The 23,088-nt window shown below is 48.3% G+C and overlaps 1 protein-coding gene across 2 annotated transcripts in view; it reads right to left on the bottom strand.

Annotated features, from left to right (window-relative positions):
* Positions 1-23,088, bottom strand: part of EHBP1L1 (EH domain binding protein 1 like 1) — a 49,903-nt gene that overhangs the window by 9,396 nt on the left and 17,419 nt on the right. The window contains exons 7-13 of one of the 2 annotated variants that reach the window (XM_015423935.1): positions 21,181-21,216; positions 19,745-19,858; positions 10,966-11,084; positions 5,788-5,960; positions 4,125-4,173; positions 2,468-3,736; positions 198-261 (exon numbers count right to left, since the gene is read on the bottom strand). In XM_015423935.1, coding sequence (XP_015279421.1) covers positions 198-261; positions 2,468-3,736; positions 4,125-4,173; positions 5,788-5,960; positions 10,966-11,084; positions 19,745-19,858; positions 21,181-21,216 — 1,824 coding nt within the window. The remainder of the gene's footprint in view (positions 1-197; positions 262-2,467; positions 3,737-4,124; positions 4,174-5,787; positions 5,961-10,965; positions 11,085-19,744; positions 19,859-21,180; positions 21,217-23,088) is intronic. The other variant, XM_015423936.1, reaches the window with a different exon arrangement.

The following is a 23,088-nucleotide window of genomic DNA, read 5'->3' as shown; positions in this document are numbered from 1 at the left end:
ACTGAGCTAGCAGCAGGCGTCTAGAAAAGAGAGCATGGGCTAACGGCTGGAACCAGCACAGGCTGGAGCTCCCCCCTGCCTCCTGATGGTCCTTAGGAGATGTTCTGGGATACAGTGAGGGGAAAGCCACACCCCACACGTGCACCCTGCAAGCTTCAGCCACACCCACCCATCTGGCCGACAACCCACAAACTCACCTGGAGGTTGCTGCACCTTTGATGTGCTTTGTCTGAGTCTTGAACACTCATCAGAGCCATCGTCCTGAGGGAGCAGAGAAGAACAGAGGTCACCACACCAGAACACACAGAATCGAGTCCTGGAACCATTTTTCTCTTAGGGAAAAAATTAATTTATACAGAGAACCCACCTATTTAGAAATAAGAACGTAAGAGAGGCCAATGTTGGATCAGGCCAATGGCCCATCCAGCCCAACACTCTGTCGTACAGTGGACAAAGATACCAGGTGCCATCAGGAGGTCTACCAGTGGGGCCAGGAGTTACACACACTCACACACACACACACACACACACACACCAGAAAATCTTACCGTGAGAGGGGAAATCAAATGTTTCCCATGTGCCTCTTCTGAGCATGCAGGCTGAATCTAGGGTCCCCCACCCTGGGTCCTATGTAAGGCAGATGTGCACTGTGGGCTCTCCTCAATTCCCGGAAGCGTTATGCCCCTTTTGGATCACAGCTGCGGCACACGTGGAGAAGGATCTTCAGCTTCTCCATCCTGCACCATTTCCCCAACCGGAAATGGTCCTGGGGAGCACTACTGGGCCCACTGGGAAGACTCACGCAAACACTGCATGCCCATCCTGTCCACTCCATAATGTGTAAAGAGGCTTCAAGTGCAACGGGAGAAATCAATGCTCTTACCCTTTCTTTTGCCACACAATGCCACATTCATTCATAATGCCACAAGGAAGACATAAGGATTGTTTTGTTTACACCAAGCCCCACCCCACCTCCTCCACCCAAGCAAAGGACAGTCACTTTTGGGGTGCCCCCCTGCCTGCACCAGATGCAGACGCAGAGGAGAAAAAGGCAATGTAAGGCAGGGGTGGCAGTGCGATTTGCTTGAGGGCCACCCATCCCCTTCCCAGGATTTGGTTCTAGTATGAAGTAGATGCTGAGCAGGGTATAAAGTCAGCCCAGCCGTGCTTGGTAAACATTAGAATTAGTGAATACCGAGAGAGAGAACCCTGAGATGCAGAAAGGTCACGAAAGATCCAGAAAACAGATTCCAGAAGGGTGTTAGTCTTTCACAAGGAAAAAAAAAGACAGTCATGCAATTATTTAAAGGTTAATACGTTTATTGTAGAAGAAGCATTTACGGACCAAACACCGCTTTGTTACATGCAGGGTCACCCAGCCAGGCAGGTGTCTATAATTTCACAGACAGAGATGTTTTCTGAATGAAAAGTGGCTGGTTCTCAGTTCACCAGGACAATGAGAAATGGAGCCACACAGAATGCATCGCACTCTTCAACACTTGCTCCAGAGCAACAGTCTGAATCACTGCACTGGATCTTGTTAGGCTGCAATCCAAAAACCCATCTCGGTTAACCCTGGGTCGGGGGCAAAAACGCCCACCGGAAAGTAAGGAAGAGAAAATGCCCCTGCTCTTAGGTGAGAAGAGAGACCCAAGACAACAGAAGCAGCTGGCACCAAGTGAGGGATGAGCCACACAGTAAGGGCGGTGAGGAAGGGGGGAGGAGTTAGGAAGGATCAAAGGCTGTGCCGCTGCCAACTCCCACAAGACAGGGAGGACATCCCACGGCAAAGCACAAGGCATCTACTTCCCAGAAATTCCCCGCTCCCAGCTTCAAACTGAGTAATCCCGACCACAAAAGCGAAGTGTCGCAGCATGGACGGCTTCAAAAGGGAATTAGATAAGCATATGGAGCAGAGGTCCATCAGTGGCTATCAGCCCACAAGGTATAGATAGGGGCTCTGGGGCAAGTGATGCGCTGTCTTCTTGGTGCTTGGGGGGGGGGTCAACAGTGGGAGGGCTTCTAATGTCCTGGCCCCACTGGTGGACCTCCTGATGGCACCTGGTATTTATGGCCACTGTGAGACACAGAGTGTTGGACTGGATGGGCCTTTGGCCTGATCCAACACTGGCGTCTCTTATGTTCTTATGTTCTAAAAGCAAAGAGTTCCGACTATCAAATCCCTGGCGGTCAAGCATGCTGGGAAGCCCTGTCCCCAAAGACAGAAACATGCAGGGTCAGCTTTGATGTTGGGAAAATGTGATTCTGCATGCATCACTCCGCACATGTGAGGCTAAGATCAGTGATCAAATCTCCAAGGGGGGAGGGAATTCTTAGTGTGTCAGGAGGACAGCAAAAAAGATCAGCAAAGGCTCAGCGCAGCCGGGACTGACAACCTGTCATGCAACATCCGCCCTGTCAGAAACACCAGCAGACGCGTCCAATGCCTCCCAGGAGCATCACTCACCACAGCCAGCCTTTTGGTGGAGTCTTCTGACAGGACGCCTGTATCTGTTTCGTCCATTGACAGGGAGGACTCGCTCTTGAGCCGCGAACGCCGCTTCTTCACCAGGTCTGCATCCCGCACGTGAGCGAAGGTGGACTTGCCCGCATGGGGTCGCGGTGGGGCTACAGGACTCTGCTGGCTCCCCGTGGAGAGGGTGCGCTGCAAAGGGCGCTCAGCACCACTCCGAGAGGCGATCCGCTTCAGCCGTGGAGGGGGCACCAGCTTCTCGCCGTTGCTGGCCGACAGTTTCCCATCAGACTTTTCAGCTTCCACCCCATTGTCCCCTCGAGCCACTGGTCCTGTGTCTTGGACGGGCGTGGCGCTGCCAGCTAACACCTTCCCATCATGCACTGAGGCTTCAGTCCCAGAATCCCTAGGGGCAGATAACTCTTCATCTTGTTCAGTACTCAGATTGGCCGTGGCACCATTAGGCACTATGTCCCAATCAAGCTTTGAGGATTCAGCCCCAGAATCCACTTGAACCAGAGAATCTGGCTCATGTTCTGTGGTTGAATCAGCCACACCGCCATTTGTAAATGCTTCTTCCTTAGGCCTTGAGGCCTCTACCACAGAGTCTTTGGGGAAAGGCTGCGCCCTTGGGGTACTTTCAGTCTGCCCATCAGCCTTTGCGATCTCTGCTTCACACTCCACAGACCCCAGGGGCTCCAACTGCAGTTCTTCAACTGTTTTGCCAGTGGTGCCATTTACAACTGCCTTCCCATCATCCTTTGCAGCATTCACAAGTTCAGATGCCTGCTCCAGCTGTGCAATCATCAGAGGTTCTGCATCACCAGCTTCCACATTCAAGTCCTCCATTATGGCTCCATTCCCAAAGCCCTCTGCAACATCTGTGCTTTCTGCATCCGCAGCATGTTTTGGGGGAGGGGCCTCCACCTCTGTTTTTTTATTGTCCCCCGTCACAGTGCCAGAGTCCTGGACATCTGGGCTCCCAGCAGCCTCTGGCTGAGAAGCGGCAGCTTGAAGAGACTGAGAATAAAATATGGCAGGATCAACAAAGCCAGAGGAGTCTGTGTCAAATTTACCCACCTTGTAGGTGGTCTGGTTGCTGTGGTCAGCGAGCTGCACCACGTTCAGTTCTTGCCCGGTGAAAAAAGCCCTGATTTGGCACAGGTATGTCATGACAATCAGCCGATCCGGCACTGTCAGGAAAACCATGTCGGCAGGGTCCATCACCCGGGAGATCCCCAGGGAGGCAAAACCATCAAAGGCCTGATGGCAGAAGGAGAGAAAGGGAGAGAGAGATGTTTACTTATACATAAGGAAACTTTTTTAAAAAAATTACGACCCTCTACACCTCCATAGCATCTTTTCATTTCGGTAACAATACAGAAGCTGAGAGAAGAGAGCAAAGTGTGACAGAGGTCTCTCACGTCCAGGCCCCACCCTCATGAACCACACCACCTCTTTATTCTCTTTACCTCAGAACAGTCCCAAGAAGTGGGTGAGGCTGACGGTGGCTTGCCCAAGGCCAGCCAGAGAGTCCTTGGCAGAGCAAAGGATACAAGGCTCCCTTCTCCACACCCTCCTGATATCCACAGTGTCGCTAGGTGGCCTTCATTCTTCGCCCACCCCACAGAGGCTGGAGCTACCAACTCACCAGTTTGTTGTTCTGTCTGATATCCAGCGGGTCCAGGGCATCATACTGGCTGAAGAGGGGAGGGAAACATAAACGCGATCAGTGGCCATTGGCGGCCCCAAACCCTTCCCCTCTAACATTCCATCACTTCAGAAATCTCCTGACTCCTCTCTCTCTCACACACACACACACGCAGTGTTCAAATTCATTGTAGCACCCCCTCAGCCTCTTTCTCCCATTATCTGTTCCTTCCCTCCTGCTATTTGTAACCTTGCAGTAACCACCCACCATGTGTGCTCTCTCTCTTTCTCTCTCTCCTCAACTAACTCTTTCACAGGTGGGGCGGCCGTGTTGGTCTGAAGCAGTAGAACAAATTTAGAATCTGGTGGCACCTTTAAGACCAACAAAGGTTTATCCAAGGTATGAGCTTTTGTGTGCAAGGCACACTTTTTCAAATGCTTTGAAAATATGTGCATGCACACGAAAGCTCGTAACTCTGAATAAACCTTTGTTGGTCTTAAAGGTGCCACTGGGCTCTAAATTTGTTCTTCCTCTTTCACAGATCACCTTGTACTCACCAAGCCGACCCTTTCTGTTCCCAACACCTAGCCCCCCGGAAAACTCATCTTACTCTCTCAAGCCCCTTCTTCCCTTTCTGTTATTGCTCCAGCCACCAGACCAGGCCTCAGAGACCTACTATCAGATTATCCAGCCTACTTAAGGGACCGCCTTTCCCCACATGTTCCCCCAAGAGCACTTCGGTCGGGGAATCAAAATCTACTGGACGTGCCAGGTCCCCGGTCCATCAAATCTGTCATGACCAGGAATAGGGCGTTTTCAGTGGCGGCTCCTATCTGGTGGAATGAGCTCCCAGAGGAGATCAGGGCTCTGCGGGACCTAGCACAGTTCCGCAGAGCCTGCAAGACGGAGCTCTTCCGCCAGGCTTTAGAATAGGAGCCGCCACCACCATTGTACCACCAACGCCACATGATTTCTGTATATGGCCATCATGATGCGGGCACCTTGGGTGAGAATGGGACGTTTTAGGGGACGGCCAACTTGCTTTTAGGAATCTTAACTTGGAAGGGGTTCAGAGGAGCACCAAAACTGTTCATTAACTGTGATGTATTTTTAATATTTTGTACTGTTCTATTGTTTTATTCGGCGATATGCCTTGTAAGCCGTCCTGAGCCTCCGGGGAGGGCGGGATAGAAATGTAAATAATAAATAAATAAATAATAAATTAACATGTAGATTAATCAGCTAAAGCTTCTGCTGCTGGATTGGTGGGGGATAATTTATATCAGCAAAGTTGCGAGTGAAAAAGGCACACTTGCTTATTTTCTGGAGACTACTTTGGTTCCAGTGTGTTACTGCAACATACAGAATCAAATATGGCTCATTCTGATGGGGAAGCTTTTGGGAATATGCAAGTTTAATTTCCATGTCATGCGCGGATTCAAAGGGAGGCAGTTAGTCCAACTGAAATTATTCATATTGATTGAGAGCCCCACTTATAAGATCTCAGCATGCCTGCCCTTTCTGCCTTGCACATGGCTGCTCTGTCCCTGATCAACAGCAGGAGCAATGCAGGATCCCATCAAAAGCTAGAGCTTCTCTGCGCGTTATGCTCTGACAATAAGCCCTCAGTCCCATTCCAGCAAGAACTGGCTACCCAACTCACATCTTCTTGGGGTGGAAGTGATGTAGGATGGCGCAGAAAGCCAGGCCGTTGCGCCAAGATGTGGTGAAGTTGGTGACGCGGATGCCCCTGTAGCCGGCCGTCACCTCCTGACACCATTCCAGCAAGGACTGGCTGGAACTCACGAGCGTCGTCGGGCTGCAGGGGGAGTCAACCTAAAGGATGGGGGGACAAATGGTCATGGCCACAGGCAGGGGTGGTAGGGAGACATGCAGGCATGTCCCTGCTGGGCCACCATAGTGATGACACTCTCCAGCACAAATTCCATACTGCAGACCTTACAGCAGGGGGTAGGAGAACCCCTTCAAATAACATGCCCATGAATGTGGGAATCAGTACGGCTCTGCAAATTCTGTGGCCAGGAATATTCAACGATAAACGGGGAGCACTTTTGCATCTTTGTGCTGCATTCTGCTTACACAGCAGAACTGTACTGCTGCTTATTTTTCCCCAGATAATTTCTGAATCATTTCTGGCAAGGAAGGAGATGACAAAGCACTTCCAGGCAGTATCGTAGAGTCTAGCCCCTCACTTCTTCAGAAAATGAGTGGACGCCAAATGCCATACCAGAAAGTGAAAAAATGCACTCATGCAGGACCACAGCTTCTGCAGAAAGCACAGACCTTGAAGAACAGCTGTGTGTGTGTGTGTGTGTCTGTTCATGCACATATTCTAAGATCCCTGAACTTGCCCTGTACAGGGCAAAGGCTAGCCAGACCGAAAAGTCCACCCCTCGTCCTAGGATCCCATTCCCATATCCCAAGATGTACAGTCCAGGGCTGGCTGTTCTCCATCCCAGATGGAATTTTCTCCCCTCAGCTTTACATTCCCCTCTCCCACCTCAGCTAAAAGAGTTCAAAGCTCACCCCTCCACAGTTTAACCAGTTTAAAGCAAAGAAACTCTCAGGCCCCAAAATGGCACAGGTTGCCACAGCAACCGATCCTCCCCACACAAATTAGGAGCAACGCCCCCTTCCCCATATCCAATCAGAATAAGCCGGACACATAAAGGTGGCTTTCAAAGACGAGGAGGGAGTGGGCACGGCCGCCTGTACCTGGGCCTCCCCTTGACCTCTGAAATCCGTTGTTGAGCCACAGGACATGGGGGTGGGCACCAGAGGCTCGTGGATGGGTTTGGCACGCTTCTCCTTGAGGGCCCGGGGAACTGGGAGGGGCAAGGTGGTATCCTGAGGTGGGAGGAGAGGAAGCGGTGAGGGGAGTGCCCTGGCCAAGACCTCCGCTCCCTCACTGCTCCTCGCCGGCAAACTCTGCTCCGCACAAGACCCTTCTGTGCTGGCTTTCCTTTCTCCTTTCTGACTTCCGCCATCAGGCAGATCCTGGCTTTTCACTCCCTCGTGGCCAATCCCAGCCCCTTCCTGACCAGGGGTGCTGCTCCTTGAGAAATCCGTATTCAAAGCTTCTTGGTCTGGTCTGTGTGGCTTTGCCAGCGTGGTCTCCAGGGGGTCATCTGGAAATTTCCATCCACCATCTTCCCCTTCGCCCTGCTCCTCTTCTTTGTCTGGTGCGACACGTTGCGCTCCTGGAAGTTCCTTTCCTGCCACCTGCTGCGTGGCATCTCCAGAAGGCATGCTCTCGCCCACGTCGCTCCCACCACCAAGCTCTCCTTTCTCCACTTCGGCGGGAGCCTTCGGGGCCTCAAACAGAGTCCGGAGACTGTGTTCAGCGGCTGTTGTCTCCTCTTCCTTTCCCCTACAAACCTCTGGATCAGCCAGGGGAGGTGTGGGGGCCTCTGCCCAGCCCGCTCCTGCAGCCTCTTCCTGGCACCTCTCCCCAGGAGGCAGTGAGTCTGCGGAGGTTTGGAGTTTGCCATCTGCAAAGTCCTTTTCAACCTCCAGTTGCACCTCCGGCCCTTCCTCCTCCACCAGACCTTCTGGGGAAAGATCACTTGGCCAAAATGGGGTTTTCGACATCCCAGAGACTAGACAATTCTCTGCATCTGACCCTCCCCCTATCTCACGCGACTCCATCTGAGGAGAGGCTTCTGGAGGAGGGGCTGAGTCAGTTTCCCCTCCAGAAGCGGTACCCCTGTCTTCCAAGCTGACCTCAGCTTCAAGCTGGCCCTTCTCTGGTTCAGCCAGAAGCCTCCAAAGGGACGGTTCTCCCATCACAGGCTTACTGTCCGGAAGCTCCTCTTCAACTACGGGCTGTTCCTCTTCCTTCTCACGCCCTGCTGGCTCAGCTGGGGGCACTACTGGCAGCCCTGGCAGCTGCCCCACCTCTCCACATCCTCCCCCGCACTCCGTTTCCATCGCTTCCGCCAGGCCGCTTGAACTTATCGAGGCGGGAGCGGCCTCTGACACTGACCCATCTCCCACTGAACTCTGGGCCTCATGGCTGGGGGACTCTCGGAAATCTTGCGCCACGGGGGGCAGCCCCATGACAGGAGACAAGGCCAGGAACGCCGCGTCTGAAGACCCTCCTGATCCTGCTTCGCTAGTGACAATGACAGGCCTCTGTTCAGCCAGGCCTGTTTCCTCCACAAAATACATGACCACAGAACCGTGGGGCTGTGGCTGAGAGACAGGCACTTCCACAGAGCTCCCGCAGGATGGTTTCTCCAATGCTGGGCCCTCCAGGGCAACTGGCGTCGCGGGGTGAGAATCATTCTCTGAGGGTGTGGCCATCTCCAGCACAGCCCGGGGATTCCCTGGAGGTACCGGCGTCTTTTCCAGCCGGCGTTTCCTCACAGGGGGTGCCTCAGGTGCAGATGAATGCAATGTGGACACATCTGTGGGTCTGGCGGGTCCCTTGGAAGGACTCTTCTTCCTCGGTGGTGCAGATACGGGGTTCTGCTCCCGAGGTTTCCAGACATCAGTAGGCCTGGAGGTGAGAGAGAGAGAGATTTGGGGGGGAGGAAGAGGTTGCATAAGTTTTGAGGGTGGTCCCAAAAGGACGATCCACCTTCCTCTGACTAAATATCCCACAGAACAGAGCCCTTAACGCACATCTCCCCTTGTTCTAAGCCATTACCCCTCTAGAATTGTACCCAGCAAGAAAGTTTCTCCTATTCTGCTCTGTTCCACTTTGCACCCTTGAGAAAAAAGTTCCCAGGGCAAGTGTTCAGAAATGCACACAACCTCCTCTGTTCCCAGATTACTCTGCAGCCGAGTTACCTCCCAGGAAGACATCTCTGATTGTTTGTAAGTGGAGGAAGACCTGTGCAAGTGTTAAAACTCCAGTGGTTTTGAATATGGCCACAACTGAAGCTGCTTTATACTGAATCAGATTCTTGGTCCATCAAGGTCAATGTTGTCTACTCAGACGGGCAGCAGCTCTCCCGGGTCTCAGGACGAGGTCTTTCACACCACCTCCTACCTGATCCCTTTTAATTGGAGATGCCGGGGATTGAACCTGGGACCTTCTGCATACCAACCAGATACTCTACCACTGAACCATGGCACTTCCCTAAACAGGAAGGACAGAGAAGAGGCTTGATAACTAGCAATCGGCCTCAAGAAATGAGATGGATGGGACAGTTCGAGAGGTGTGGTGGGAAAACGGGAGAGTGCCTTGATTCGGAACACACCTGCAGGGTAGAACAGACTCCTTCCCTCCAAAAGCATGACACCCCCCCCCCCCCAAGAAGGCAAGTGCCACCACCACCCAGGAATCAGAGGTCTTCAAAGAGGACACAAACCCGGGGCCAGTCCCAGGCTATCCCGAGACTTGTGCCCTGGCATTCCTTGCATCGTTATGAAGTATTTCTGGGCACAGCCTCACAGAGTTGCCGGCTCTGGATGGGGAAATACCTGGAGATTTAGGGGGGGGGTGGAGCTTGGGGGGGGGGACCTCAGTAGTAGGGTAGAATGCCATGGAGTCCACTCTTCAAAGCAGCCATTTACTCCAAGGGAATGGAACTCTGTCGTCCAGCTACCAACTGCAACAGTGGGAGGATCTCCAGACCTCACCCGGAGGTTGGCAACTCTGTTCTTAGTTCACCTTGCTGCATCAGTGCCAACCCCTTGGGCCACATGCAGTAGGGCAGCCCTCCTCCCATCTTACACGATGGCCCACAACTCTTCCTAATGACTGGTATGATTTCGTTCTTACAGGTTGGACCTCCTTTTAAAATGCATCTTGTCCCCTGCAGTCCTTCACTTAGATTCACAGCAGTAGGGGGTGGTGTCAAAAGGGCAGCTACTTCCACGCCCTCCCCAATGCTGCTAAAGAGCTGGACCATCCACCAGCTCCCACCCAAAGAACACCTTGCATGACTCAGACAGGCTACACGCAAGAGCACCTGAAGAAAGGCACTCGAGGAGGAGGTGACTGTAGAAAGCTCCAGCAAGCGAGCCAAGTCACATGGCTCCAGGGGAAGGGGAAACTCACAGAATCCCTGGGAGGAAGGGGAGCTTCTTCCCTAACCTTGAATGCAGCCAGTTAGTGGGAGAACCATTTACTGGTCCTCCCAAAAGGAAACTGATGGGGGCTCGTTTTAAAGTCCAGGGCTTGGTATGTTCATGCAACGGGGCAGAGCTGTATCCTGCTAGAGTAGAATTCTTCCCCACCCGCTACCCCCGGAGGCCTCTCACTTCCCATTGCTCTGAAGAGCAAACTTCTCTTTTCTCCTTGTGGGTGGAACAGCCTTGCTTCTTCCCGGTCTCAGGGTGGGAGGGAGAGAAACTATATCTAGCACCCTTCCCCCTCTGAAAAAGGAGAAACAAAAGTAGCAGCTGTTGTCGGTCTCGCTCGCTCTTTAGTGCTGGGTAACATTTAGGGCCACCCAAAATAGAGGCATCTTCCTTGCAGGATCACGCAGAGGACAGATAGCCAGGAGGCTCCGATGCTCCCTTGTTAAGGGGAGAACAGCCCAGTCTTCTGGTTTCCTACTATTAGCCAGGCAGATCCCCCCCCTTCCCTGAGCTCCAGAAGAGGGACATGGGTGTCCAACCCCTGCCTCCCTCCCAAGAGAGGGACTCACCTAACTTCAGTGGTGCTCAGCAACGCTGGACGTCCTGGTGACCACGCAGACCCCTTCTCTTCCTTCTCCTCTTCGGCCCACGCCCGTGCCGGTTCTGTGGAAGTGCCCGTCCCCCGGTTCTGGGCGCCTGGCCCCCTCTGGTTGCTAGTCGCTCCTCTTGGGCATATGCCGCTTGCCCCTCCATATCCCACAGTCCCAGCATACTCCACATCACTTACTGCTCGAGGTGCTGCCGTGGAGATGGTGGGGGCCGACTCTGTCACAGGGCGAGGGGGGTCCGGCTGGGAGGTGCTGCCAGGGAGGGGATCTGCTGCTTTCCTAGGGATTTCGGTGACGGCTGCAATGACGAGACCAAATAAGGGACGGTAATCATTCAACGTTGAAATAATTATAAGGATTTCCCCCCCCCATTTGTATATTTCTGTAAATGTTTAGACAGCGATGAGTGGGTGAGTCTGTTATTGACAGCCCAGTGAAAAATGAGGGAGTCTGCGGAGTTGATCCCCTCTCCCTGGATCTGAGACTGTTTCGAACGAATGTTTAAAATGACAAAATTCTTTAGTGTTTTTAAATGAAATTTACAGTCCTGGATCAAAATCCCGGAGGTTAGGTGGCTGACCAAAGGTCCACAGGGGAAATGGATGGGCATTATACTGGTACTGCCTAACTCAAGGGTAGGGCGGGGTAGGGTCTGCCAGTGGGCAATGTGGGCACATAAACTGGCCCAAGGGACAGTATTCAGCCAATTATGAATCGCCACTCTCATTTTAAGAAATGGCTGTGCTAGGCAGACAGGTGCTGGTGGTTTGCTATCTGGATTCCATTTTTCTTTGTTAAGTTTTTGGATTACTATGGCATACAATTTCGATTCCTGTCTTTTTGGATCACTGAGACCCTAATTACATGCCCCTCTGGACTGTTTCTGGTTTCTGGAAAATGGCACAGGGGGATTTTTAAAATTTAATTCATTTGCACCCTGCCTTCATCCCCAATGGGGACCTGTAAGGAAGAGATGCCATTTAGGCCTATATGTTGTTTGGTTTCACTGGTTTGGTTTAGGCTGTAAGTCCCTTGTTTGGCCTGCTATATTTATTTATTTATTTATTTATTTATTATTTATATTTCTATCCCGCCCTCCCCGTAGGCTCAGGGCGGCTTACAAGTCATATTACCAAGTCATAACATAACATAAAACAATACATACAATTAAGATTTTTAAAACCAGTTATAATCATAAAAAAATATATTCAATACTCCTCGCATAAAAACCAAGATGGCTATCTCTTGAAATCTCATTCAAGTGCTATCCAAAGCATCATGCTTGCTTTTTGATCATATCCACCTGCGGGCTTTGGAGTCCAAGAGAACCATCCTTGGGAGCCAGTTTGGTGTAGTGGTTAAGTGCGTGGACTCTAACCTGGGAGAACCAGGTTTGATTCCCCACTTCTCCACTTGCAGCTGCTGGATGACCTTGGGCAAGCCATAGTTCTCTCAGAGCTGTCCTTGAAGGAGCAGTTCTCTCAAGAGCTCTCTCAGTCCCACCCACCTCACAGGGTGTCTGTTGTGGGGAGGGGAAGGGAAATGAGTTTGTAAGCAGCTCTGAGCCACCTGCCCCCCCCCCCAATATTCGTATGCTAGTCGCGCCAATTAGCTAATGAGGCTGACGGGCTGCTGCAAGCACACCTGAAAATATGGCTTGTTCTCACTGATTATTATTATGCCATCAGCATGTGGGAAGAGATGGCTGCTTCCCTGCTTTGATTGAGCCTGTCAGTAAGAACATCATGTTATGGAGCTACATCAGAGAAGCAAGCTTTTAATGTTTTAGAAAGTTTGCCTCTAGTCAGAAATAGTTTAGTCTTAATTGTTCTTTTTCTTCTTGCCACTGCTGTGCTTAAAGAGTGATTTTTGCTTAACATACAGTCTTTATAATTTGAATGGTTAAATAAACCCAAATATATTTTTCTCTTTGTGTCAAGAGTACTTGCTGAATGCCCTCAGAAACAAACACTGAGGCTGAAAGGCCTCAAACAAACCAGAGCCCTGTATGACTTCTAAGAGTCTTAGGTGGCTGTGGTTTCAGCGCCTGAGAACGGGAGCAGGGGCATACTGGGTCCTGATAGGACCCAAAGCAGCTTACATCATTCTCCTCCATTTTATCCTCACAACAACCCTATGGGGGAGGTTAGGCTGAGAGAGTGGGACTAGCCCAATATCATCCAGCGAGCTTCGGCAGCACAAGTAGGCATACAAACTCAGGTCGCCCAGATACTAGTCCACTGCTCTTAACCACTCTCAGTGGGGAGGACTAAGCAACTTCCTTCTGTACGCTGTGGTTCTCATCCAAATCAGGGCTGTGTGCACCTGGGAAGAGCAGAACATGTGGAAGGAGCAGAACTCTGTACACTTGGGAAGTGCTGAAACACCTCTCCATAGCGCTCAGGTACATCCCCAGGGAAAGCATAATCAGTAGTTGGGAGAGAACTGTCAACCTGGGTTTACCTCTTTGTACACTCAGCCTCTCCGATTAAAGGACCTGAGTGATACAGATTTGCCCAACACCCTGTTTGTCATATTCACAAGTCACATACTATTCATGGAGAATCAGCCCTACCATGAAGGAGGTTGAAGTGTCCTTCGTAGATTTTGGAAATTGCCGAGTTCTACCCTCATCACACCCTACCTCTCTAGTTCCCAGGCCAGAGAAGAGTCTATGATTACAGTCTCCTAGAATGGCTGCAAAAGGATCTTTCTAGGGCCATGCCACACATTAACTTTTCTGACCGCTCTAGGATATCAATACCATAAACGGCTCCCCAGTAGCTAGGCACCAAAAGAGGATCAAGGGAGTGGCAGGGAGGGGGGTTCCCCTTAAGAGGGCAGTAAGCCTTTTAACAAAGCTTTTAAGGAAATTTACAAGATAGAGGCAAATAGGCAATGCTAGCATAGGCAGAGAGAGAAGACGGGCACCCCATGCCAGGTTCTCGCCAAACAGGATCGGCACACATAGGTTAGAATTGATCCTTATTGCTGGAACCTGGTGTCCACGGTTCAAACTGTAGTGGAGTCTTCCACTGTGATGTGTTCAGTTGTTCTGTGAGTTGTATTTTCCCTGTTTATATAATGAAGCTTCTAAAGTTACAATTTGAAGTAGAAAACTAGTAAGGGGAAGAAAAAGAGAAAGGGGCTTCTTAACCCTTTCCCTTCACACTGTTTTCCCCCCACTGAAAAATACTCTTCCCCCCCCCCCGCTGCTTTTATAACCCAGCTCAGATAAAAACAACCTAAGGGAGGAGGTGATTTTCAGTGGAGGGGGGAAAGTGCTGGGGAGGGTTAATAAGCCCCTCTCCACCCACATAGGTTTTCCACTTCAAATCGGTGGCCATGTTGCATAAAAGGCAAACAAATGATCCTAAGAAAAGAATTACAGAACTACACCTAATGGGGAGTTTCACCCTCAGTGCCCATTCATAGCATCTGCGAGGAGGAATTGGAGATCTACCGAAATAATCAAAAAGAAAGTTGCGGTTTTGAAAAAAAAAATCTGCAAGTGCGATGTGGGTTTGCAGAGCTTGAAGAATAATTTTGTTTTGCAGTAAGATGTTAAAAGACAAAAACCCTGATATAATAAGGGAAGCCCCAAACAGGAACGGTTATTATGTATGCACAGAGACGATAAACTACAAGGTGTGGTTTTAAGAAGTTGGTGCAGGAATGATACCCGTGCAAAGTGTTTTTCCTTCATTTTTCGTTCCAGAGAAATGGGGTGAGAGGAGCAGGGACTGCTGTATCACAGCCACTGGGAGGTGGCTCCATCTGTTCTGAATCTCCAGCGGTCAATACTTAGAAAACTCAATCGAAAACTTTTTGCTAGGGGCAATGAGATTTGTTTCCTAAAAAAAATGTGCTTAAATGTATGGGAACAGGCTGAGGCAAGAGGATAGAAGCCACTTTGCAAATGCCCAGAGGCATTTATATATTACAAGGCTCAGCCTCAATGCTTAAAAAAAATGGGAGCTGAACTTTGGCACAAATTAGGCATTTCCCATCACATCATATCCTGATAGTTATTTGGCTATTATATTTTTATCCTTCCCTTCCTTCAAAAGCTTAGGGTTGTGCTCATGTATCCTCACAAGTGTCCTCACAAGAATCCTATGAGGCAGGTTAAGGATGACATGCACAAGCTTCGGGGCTGGCCTCTTCAGTCCAACATACTAGCCAGTTTTTTATATCTCGACAGTGTGACTTGCTATTTTTAGCAGTATGTCTGTCTTTTCTGACGAAAATGGAAGTGTATTCTTTCTTTCGATTGCTACAAAAGTACCTTTACAAACACACATAATCCTTGGTAATTCCTTGACAATGCAATTCCACAGTTTCTTTTCACACTCACACAGGGCATGCATTAAAATGGAAGCTGTGCACGCGCATCTGTGCTTTCATGACTTGAAACCACTTTGGCTGTGAATACATTGGAGTTCTGAAAGCCAGAAGTGTTTTAAAATGAGATAGAGTAATGATTTGGTCTTCAGGTAGGCAGCCGTGTTGGTCTGAAGCCGCAGAACAAAGTCTGAGACCAGTGGCACCTCTAAGACTGACAAAGTTTTATTCAAGGCATAAGCTTTCGTGTGCAAGCACACTTCTGAAGTTTTGGTCTTCAGTGATCTCATGGATAAGAACACAAGAAGAGCCCTGCTGGATCAGACTAGTGGTTCATCTAGTCCAGCATCCTGTCTCACACAGCAGCCAATCAGTTCCTCTGGAGGGCCAACAACAGGCCATAGAGGCCAAGACCTTCGCCTGATGTTGCCTCCTGGCACTGGGATTCGGAGATTTATTGCATCTGAATGTGGAGGTTCCCTTTAGTCATCATAGCTAGCAGCCACTAATAGATCTATCCTCCAGGACTCTTAATTCCTTTTTAAAGCCACCTACGCCTGTGGCTATCACAACATCCTCTAGCAGCAAACTCCACATTTCAATCACCCGCTGAGTAAAGCAGTATTCCTTTTGTCCATCCTGAAACTACTGCCTGCGTACAAACAGAAAGAAAATAGTGCTAATACTTTCATACTGCTTAATAATTTGGAAATTATAGTCCAGAATTTTCATAATAGAAAAGGGGGAAATTTTACAAAGAAAAGGATTCTGGTTGGCACTCTACACATGCTCAGGGATTATCAGCACCGTCTGACGTCAAAACAGATACTGCTGTTTCTCAGTTGTTGGCTGTATGGCCTCCTTTTTTCTCCTAGCATTGCCTCCTTTTTTTCTGGATGGATTTATGTGCCTTTGAATGGCAGAGCGATAGTCAGAAATTCAACAGATGCAGCTTTCCCTGCATGGGAGTGAACTGATGGAAGTAGATTCAGTTCCTCCCCGCCATGTAGCTCTTTAAACCAAAGAGCCTACCAGGGGGAAAAAATGGAGGTAATCTATTGGCAGTGGCTGTCAGGATTTACAACATAGCAAAATCGGGGGGCCCATTTTGGGAAAGGGCCTATAAACTATAATGATGAAAGCAACCCAGGTAGTCTAGGATGTTTTTACTTTGCCCTTCCCCCAAAGAGTTCAGAGTTGTGTCCCCATTTTATCCTCAAGTAAAGAGTGTTGCTGGCCCAGGGTCACTCAGTGAGCATCATGCCAGAGTGAAGATCTGAATTTGTTATCCCCCGAATCCCAATTCAACACTACACTACCCTCAACCATGTCTGTCCTCCATCCATCTTTGAAATATTTACATCCTGCTTCTGCCTTGGGGCCCAATGCAGCGGACAGTTCCAAAAATTAAAAACCCCTCCCTCCCACCAAGAAAAGGCCTGAGGCTTAAACCCTTCAGAAATAAAACGGCTTTCCTAAAAAGCTTGAAAGAACTCCTCATCTCCTCAGGCAGAATGTTCCACAAGGCGGGAACCAATACAGGAACTGAACAGACTCTAATGTGAGACCACATTAAGCAGGGGAATAACTAGAAGGTGGCAACCAGAAGACTCCGTAGTTGGCATACTGGGGAGATATGGTCCTTCGGTTATGTTAGCCCTGGGCCAAGAAGGAATGTAAAGGTTCCTTTAAAGGATCCTTCCAGCTCCTCTCAACTCAAAACAGTTCAACGCATCATCAGCGACTTACAACCTCTACTGGACAAGGACAATTCTCTTCCACAAGTACTGGGGGGCAAACCTTGCCTTGCCCCCAATCTCAAACTTCTCGTCACCCACAATAATGCAACATCTAACCAGAGCTGGTACCAGAGCTTGCAATAAACCCAGATGCCAACTTTGCTGCCACATACACCCAGACAACCCAGTTACTGGACCTAACAACATCAACTACACCATCTCAGGCCCATTCACATACTCATCTTCTAACACTGTATATGCCATTAGATGTCAACAATGCCCTCTGGTTCCCTACATAGGGAAAACAGGTCAAACCCTATGCCAAAGGATAAATGGACACAAATCTGACATCAAGAATCACAAGACTGAGAAACCTGTAGGAGAACACTTCAACCTTCCAGGACATTCAATGGGTGACTTCGAAGTAGCTGTTTTACTGCAAAGGAACTTCAGGAATAGACTACAAATGGAAATTGCTGCATTTCAAAGTAGTACAACACTCAGAACAAAAACCTCTCCAGGGCTTAACAAGGATATCGGTTTCTCATCTCACTACATATGCTGTAATCATTCAGTCCTTACCTATGTATCCTCACCAAGAAGGAATAGTATATTGGAATAGTGATTGTAATACAATGCAATGAATATTGGAATCTATTTCTCTGATCTGGTGACAGAGAAGATATACACTGCACAACCATTCTTTGTTCTACCAAGAAAAGGATGCTGTCAATTACCTCCATGCTTGGGAGGAGAGGAGTGGAGCGTGGAGGCATGGTCTTGGTTGATTGTTCTTAGCACTCCACAATTAAGGAGGATACTTTTACACAATCAGTCTCCCATTTTGACATATTTATTGTGTTTTCCCCGTAACTGAATCCAAACAAATGTTGAGCATGTAAACTTCTTATTCCTGTTTAATTTTTGCATCTGTTAAAATATCACCATTGTGTTGGGTACTGGTTTGCTGTTCACTCTCTTCATAGATCAATGAACTATTCCCTTCCCTTTCAATGTATTTGAGGAAATGTGCGTGTGCACGAAACCTCATGCCTTGAATAAAACTTTGCTGGTCTTAAAGGTGCTGCTGGACTCGGGCTTCACACCAACATGGCTGCCCACCTGGTTACAACCATCAGTGTGACTTGAACTTTGAATCCTTGCTAGCCTCTCTGCCTACTATCCATTTCAGTCAGTTCCACAGAACTCTCAGAAATTCATGTGTCTCCCCCATCATTACAGATGAAACACCTAGTACCAACCCACCCCATTCAACTGATTCCCTGCTGTGCTGTACATTGGGTTGCCAACTCTGGGCTGGGAAATCCCTGGAGGGTCGAGCCTGGGGATGGTGAGTTTGGGGAGAGGAGGGACCTCAGCACGGTATAATGCCACAGAATCTACCCTCCAAAGCAGCTATTTTCTCCAGGGAAGCTCATTTCTCTAGTCTGGATATCAGTTGTAATCCCAGGAGATCTCCAGGTCAGTGTTCCCTCTAAATTGAGTTAGTGTGAGCTAGCTCACAGTTTTTTAGCCTCCAGTTCACACATTTTTGTCTTAGCTCAGGAAGGACGGCTCCAGAGCATACTAATTTATGCAGTAGCCAAATTGCTTGCTCACAACTTTAATGCCAGTAGCTCACAAAGTAGAATTTTTGCTCACAAGACTCCACAGCTTAGGGGGAGCATTGCTCCAGGCCCCACCTGGAGGTTGGCAATCCTAGCTGTACATCATCCTCCAGATTCCAGGCTGAGCCTGCACCTCCGTAGCAGAGCCCTTGCTTTGCAAGCAGAGGGTCTCAGGCTCAGTCCCTGTTATCTCCATCTTGGGCTATGGCACCACCTCCTATAGGAGGTGGTGGCTATGGTGTTCACTCAGAAAGACGTTTTGTTGCTCAAGACCCCAAAGAGCTACTGCCAATTAGAGTAAACAGTTTTGGGACTTAGATGGACCAACTGCCTGACCTCAGGTTAAATAACTGAAGCACCATGTATAATACTATATACTATGTTTATGAGATACTATTACAACAAAAACTATTTAAACTTCAAGAGTTAAGATGGTTTGTTGTTTACATGCAATAATATGCCATTAACAATGCATATATTCTAACAATAAAATGCCACAATTGCAAAACTCATGATTCAAACAGAATATACAAAAGGGAAATAATTCAAATACAAGCTTAAAGTAACATTATTTCAATAGTTCAGTAATTCAATAGATTTCCACTATTAGATTTAAGATCTCTGTTGCTGTAAGACCTGAGGAAGAATTTGTAAAATGGGATTTTTTACTGGTCTCCGTAACCTTTCAAGTTTCAGTTTGTCTCAGCGTTCTTTAGAGTTCTTTGCCAACCTTCAGCTCATTTTAGCATCTTTTGAGTTTTTATATATGACTTAAGAAATACCCTTACTTTAAGCTTGTATTAAAATTATTTCCCTTTTGTATATTCTGTTTGAATCATGAGTTTTGCAATTGTGGCATTGTATTATTAGAATGCATGCATTGTTAATGGGGTATTATTGCATGTAAACAACAAACCAACTCTTGAAGTTTAAACAGTCTTTATTATAATAGTATATCATAAACACAGTATATAGTATTATATACAGTGCTCCAGTTATTTTGTCTAATCATCCACACCATAATCCTTGGATATTGTGACCTCAGGTTAAGGCAGCTTCACGTGTCAGCATTTTAGCCCTTTCCACCACTGACTGTTATCTTCTTACACAACTCTTCTGCATCACTAGGCAACAAGGGCACATCCAGGGATCCTGTCTCCTCACCTCCTCTTGCTCCAACCCCAAAAGGCCATCCCTCTGCCTAGCCAGCTCCCCTGCAGAACTGGGGATGCTACCTCAGCACGCACCTTCCTTCCTGAGAGCCCTGGAAGAGGCGGAATTTGCTGCGGCTACTTGGCTTGTGCCCTGGGCTGAGGCATCCTCCTCTTCCTCTGGCAGGGTGTTCAAATCCCGCGAAGTGTCTGTGTAAAGGGGATGGGAGAAATGAAGTGCAGGGAGGAAAGAAAAAGAGAGAGAGAGAGAGGGTGAACTTATCTGCTGCCTGCCCAAAATCTCAAATAAATCTAGATCAAGATGGGTAGCTGTGTTAGTATGTCCGTAGCAGTAGAAAAGAGCAAGAGTCCAGTAGCACCTTAAAGACTAATAAATACTGAAGAATCTTAAATAATAAATACTGAAGAAGTGAACTTTGACTCACGAGAGCTCATACCCTGCCACAAATGTTGTTAGTCTTTAGGGTGCTACCGGACTCTGGCTCTTTTCAAATGAATCTGTCTGTTTTCTCTTGCAGTTCTTAGGCCCGGAACAACCTTCCAAATACGTTCATGATTCTGACTCCCACCCCCTTCGAATCAAAACAACCTAATCTGTAAATCCTTTGGTTTAATTCCTTTAAGCAGCCAAATGACACATGCTGCTCAATATGTCCCAGGTTCAATCCCTCGTATCTCCATAACGGGAACTCCAGACACGTCATGCGTGCGCCCGCCCAAGAGGGTGAAGGCGATAGAGTCTTGGGAAAGGGGAGAGGGTTAATTCTTTCCAAACTGAAACTGACTCCTTCAGATTTATTTAAAGTCTGGTAGAGAAAACTTTGTTGCATGCTACAAAGAACTCTTCTTTCTCTCTTCTGCGTCTAACAGCCGCGGGGGGGGGGGGGGGGGGGGGGGGGGGGACGACCACGGACGGACAACCATTTCCAACCAGGGAAGCAATGTGGAACATGGAATGAATGAAAGAGCTGACCCACCCTTTCCCAGCGGCATAGCCCCAATCCATTTTGAGCCCTGATGTAGCTGCTTTCTATAAGCAAACATGTCAGGAGTTCCATTTGTGGAATTCCAACATCATGTGTAAGTTTAACCCTTTAGCCACAACTGAAACGCTAAGACAGTTCTCAGAATAGCTTTTGATCAGTCATCCCTTGTTTGCTTAGCCTCTTCCTTGATCTTCTGCTCTCCTCTAAGATTAGACTGTAAGCAGCGCAGGGCAGAGACTCTTCTTATTCGCTTACATTATTCTGTAAAACGCCACTGTACACCGGTGGAGATAAATAAATGAATGAAAGATCCAGAGCAAGCAACACCCCAGGAAAAGCAGTCAGACTCAATATACCAAATCAGAGTTTTGATTGTACCCGAAAGCATGCATAGAAACTCAGAGGAGTGCGATTCTACCTTTTTGCCCCCCAATCGTGAAAAGGACCATGTGGTTAAAGGACTGTTGAGTATAATTTGATTTTGCACCCATGTGCACCCAAGAAAGGGGGTATGAGGAAGCCTACCTGAGAAATAGTCCGTCAACACATTTTGGAGGAATCCTGAACAGACGAAACAGGCAGAAAAAAGAGAGAGAGAGAGAGAGAAGGAGAATGACTACAGGCAGAAGATTGGGCATGCAACAGCACAGCCAGTGGAGGACTACTAATCCTAAAAAGGGGGAAAAAATAGAGACATTTTAAAAAGTCCATGCATAAGTAATGACGCTTCCAGCAGCGCGAGAAAATGCAGAACCTCCTGATGCAGAACAAAGAAAGGCCTAAACACCCACCCACCCCGAGATGTTTGAGGGGCTCTAAAGGAGGGGTTTTACAGAGTCTGGCTGAAGTGCTCTGAAACGGTAAAATAGTAAAGTATCAACAAAGCACTTGATACACAGCAGATAGGGTCAAGCCCCCAGATAAAGTCAGCTTTAAGTAAATAATTTAAAATCATTCTTCTAGGCCTCACAGTGGCAAAGGCGCAACGAAACCTCAAGAGCAAGAAGGAAGATTGGAGGGAGATCTCTCTAGGGTTGGCAGGGTAAGGCGTCAGTGTCCGGCACAGCTCCCGAACCATCCCATGACCAGCAGCAGAATAACAAAGGATGCAAATATTTGCAGTTTTTGCATACTGCACTGCTTACTGAATTTGGACCATGTAAACAAATGATAAAAGCCAAGAGTGTGCTCACAATCCCAAATTAGTACCGGTGCTGCAGGGAAAGTCCAAGGGGAAGAACTGTGTGCCTGGGAATCAGAGGGGGGTGGTAGGAAAGGAAAAGATTTAGGAGCATCTTTTACAAAACTAGAGGAACTCTGGCTCAGGGAAGCTCCAAAGAAACAGGCAACTTTGGGGACGAGCACAGAAAAAGAGACCTCCTGTTTTTTCCACGGCACTCCCTCCCACTTTGAAATACCACCTTCCATATTTATGACAAATTGAGATACTTCAATGCCTCCTTTCTGCCTGACAACAGCTGATAAAAAGAAAAAACAAAAGCACAATAAATGCAACCATCAAAATAAAATCAGGCAATAAAAAGAGACTGAAGTTGTTAGCAAAAAAGAAGAAGAGGAAGAGATTGGATTTATATCCTGCCCTTCACTACCTGAAGGAGTCTCAGAGCGACTTACAATCCCTTTCCCTTCCCCTCCCCACAACAGACACTGTGAGGTAGGTGGGGCTGAGAGAGCTCTCTGGAGAACTGCCCTTGAGAGAACAGCTCTGAAAGAACTTACGACTGACCCAAGGTCACACCAGCAGCTGCATGGTTTTGTTAATTATTTAAACTATTTTAAACCCAAACCTGGGTTTAAAATAGTGTAAATAATTAAACCTAGCAACAGTCAGAAAACTTACAGCCCACAGCACGCACAAATATCACTGTCCAGAGAAAGGAAAATTCTGCTGTATGTAAGGGGGAAGAGACTGGCGGAGTCCAAATAAAACCTGCAGAAGAAGATGATGGAAGACACCACCCGGGTCTCCATGAGGAGAAAAGTCCACAGCCGACACAATGGCCATCCCTAACAGCCACCTACTTCACTTCTAAAGATGGGGGCACTTTGGATGGGGCCTGAGCATTCAAATGGGCTTATACTGAGATAGGTGATCCTTTATGTAGTCTATCTTCAGGCCATTTAGGGTTCTGGCACTGCTTGGGCCGGGTTCATCTCTATCCTGAGCAATATTCTTTTCATTTCAAACTAAATATGACAAGAGTGAAGCCAAGCACATTTGTAGAACCTCAAATCTACTGCAAACTAACCTTTTACTAATAAAGCCTTGCAAAAGTTGAGCACCTAGAGCTCCTTGCAAGGCCTCAACTCATCCTCATGTCAATTTTAAATCAGCTCTGGTGAAAACCGCACTAATCTGAACGCTTTGATTTGAGATGCTGCCAGGAAAGATCAGCTCTGCTTTTATCATTT

This window comes from Gekko japonicus, unplaced genomic scaffold (assembly GCF_001447785.1).
Source record: "Gekko japonicus isolate JY-2015 unplaced genomic scaffold, Gekko_japonicus_V1.1 scaffold313, whole genome shotgun sequence".
NCBI lineage: Eukaryota > Metazoa > Chordata > Lepidosauria > Squamata > Gekkonidae > Gekko > Gekko japonicus.
This window is presented reverse-complemented; position numbering and strand designations above follow the sequence as displayed.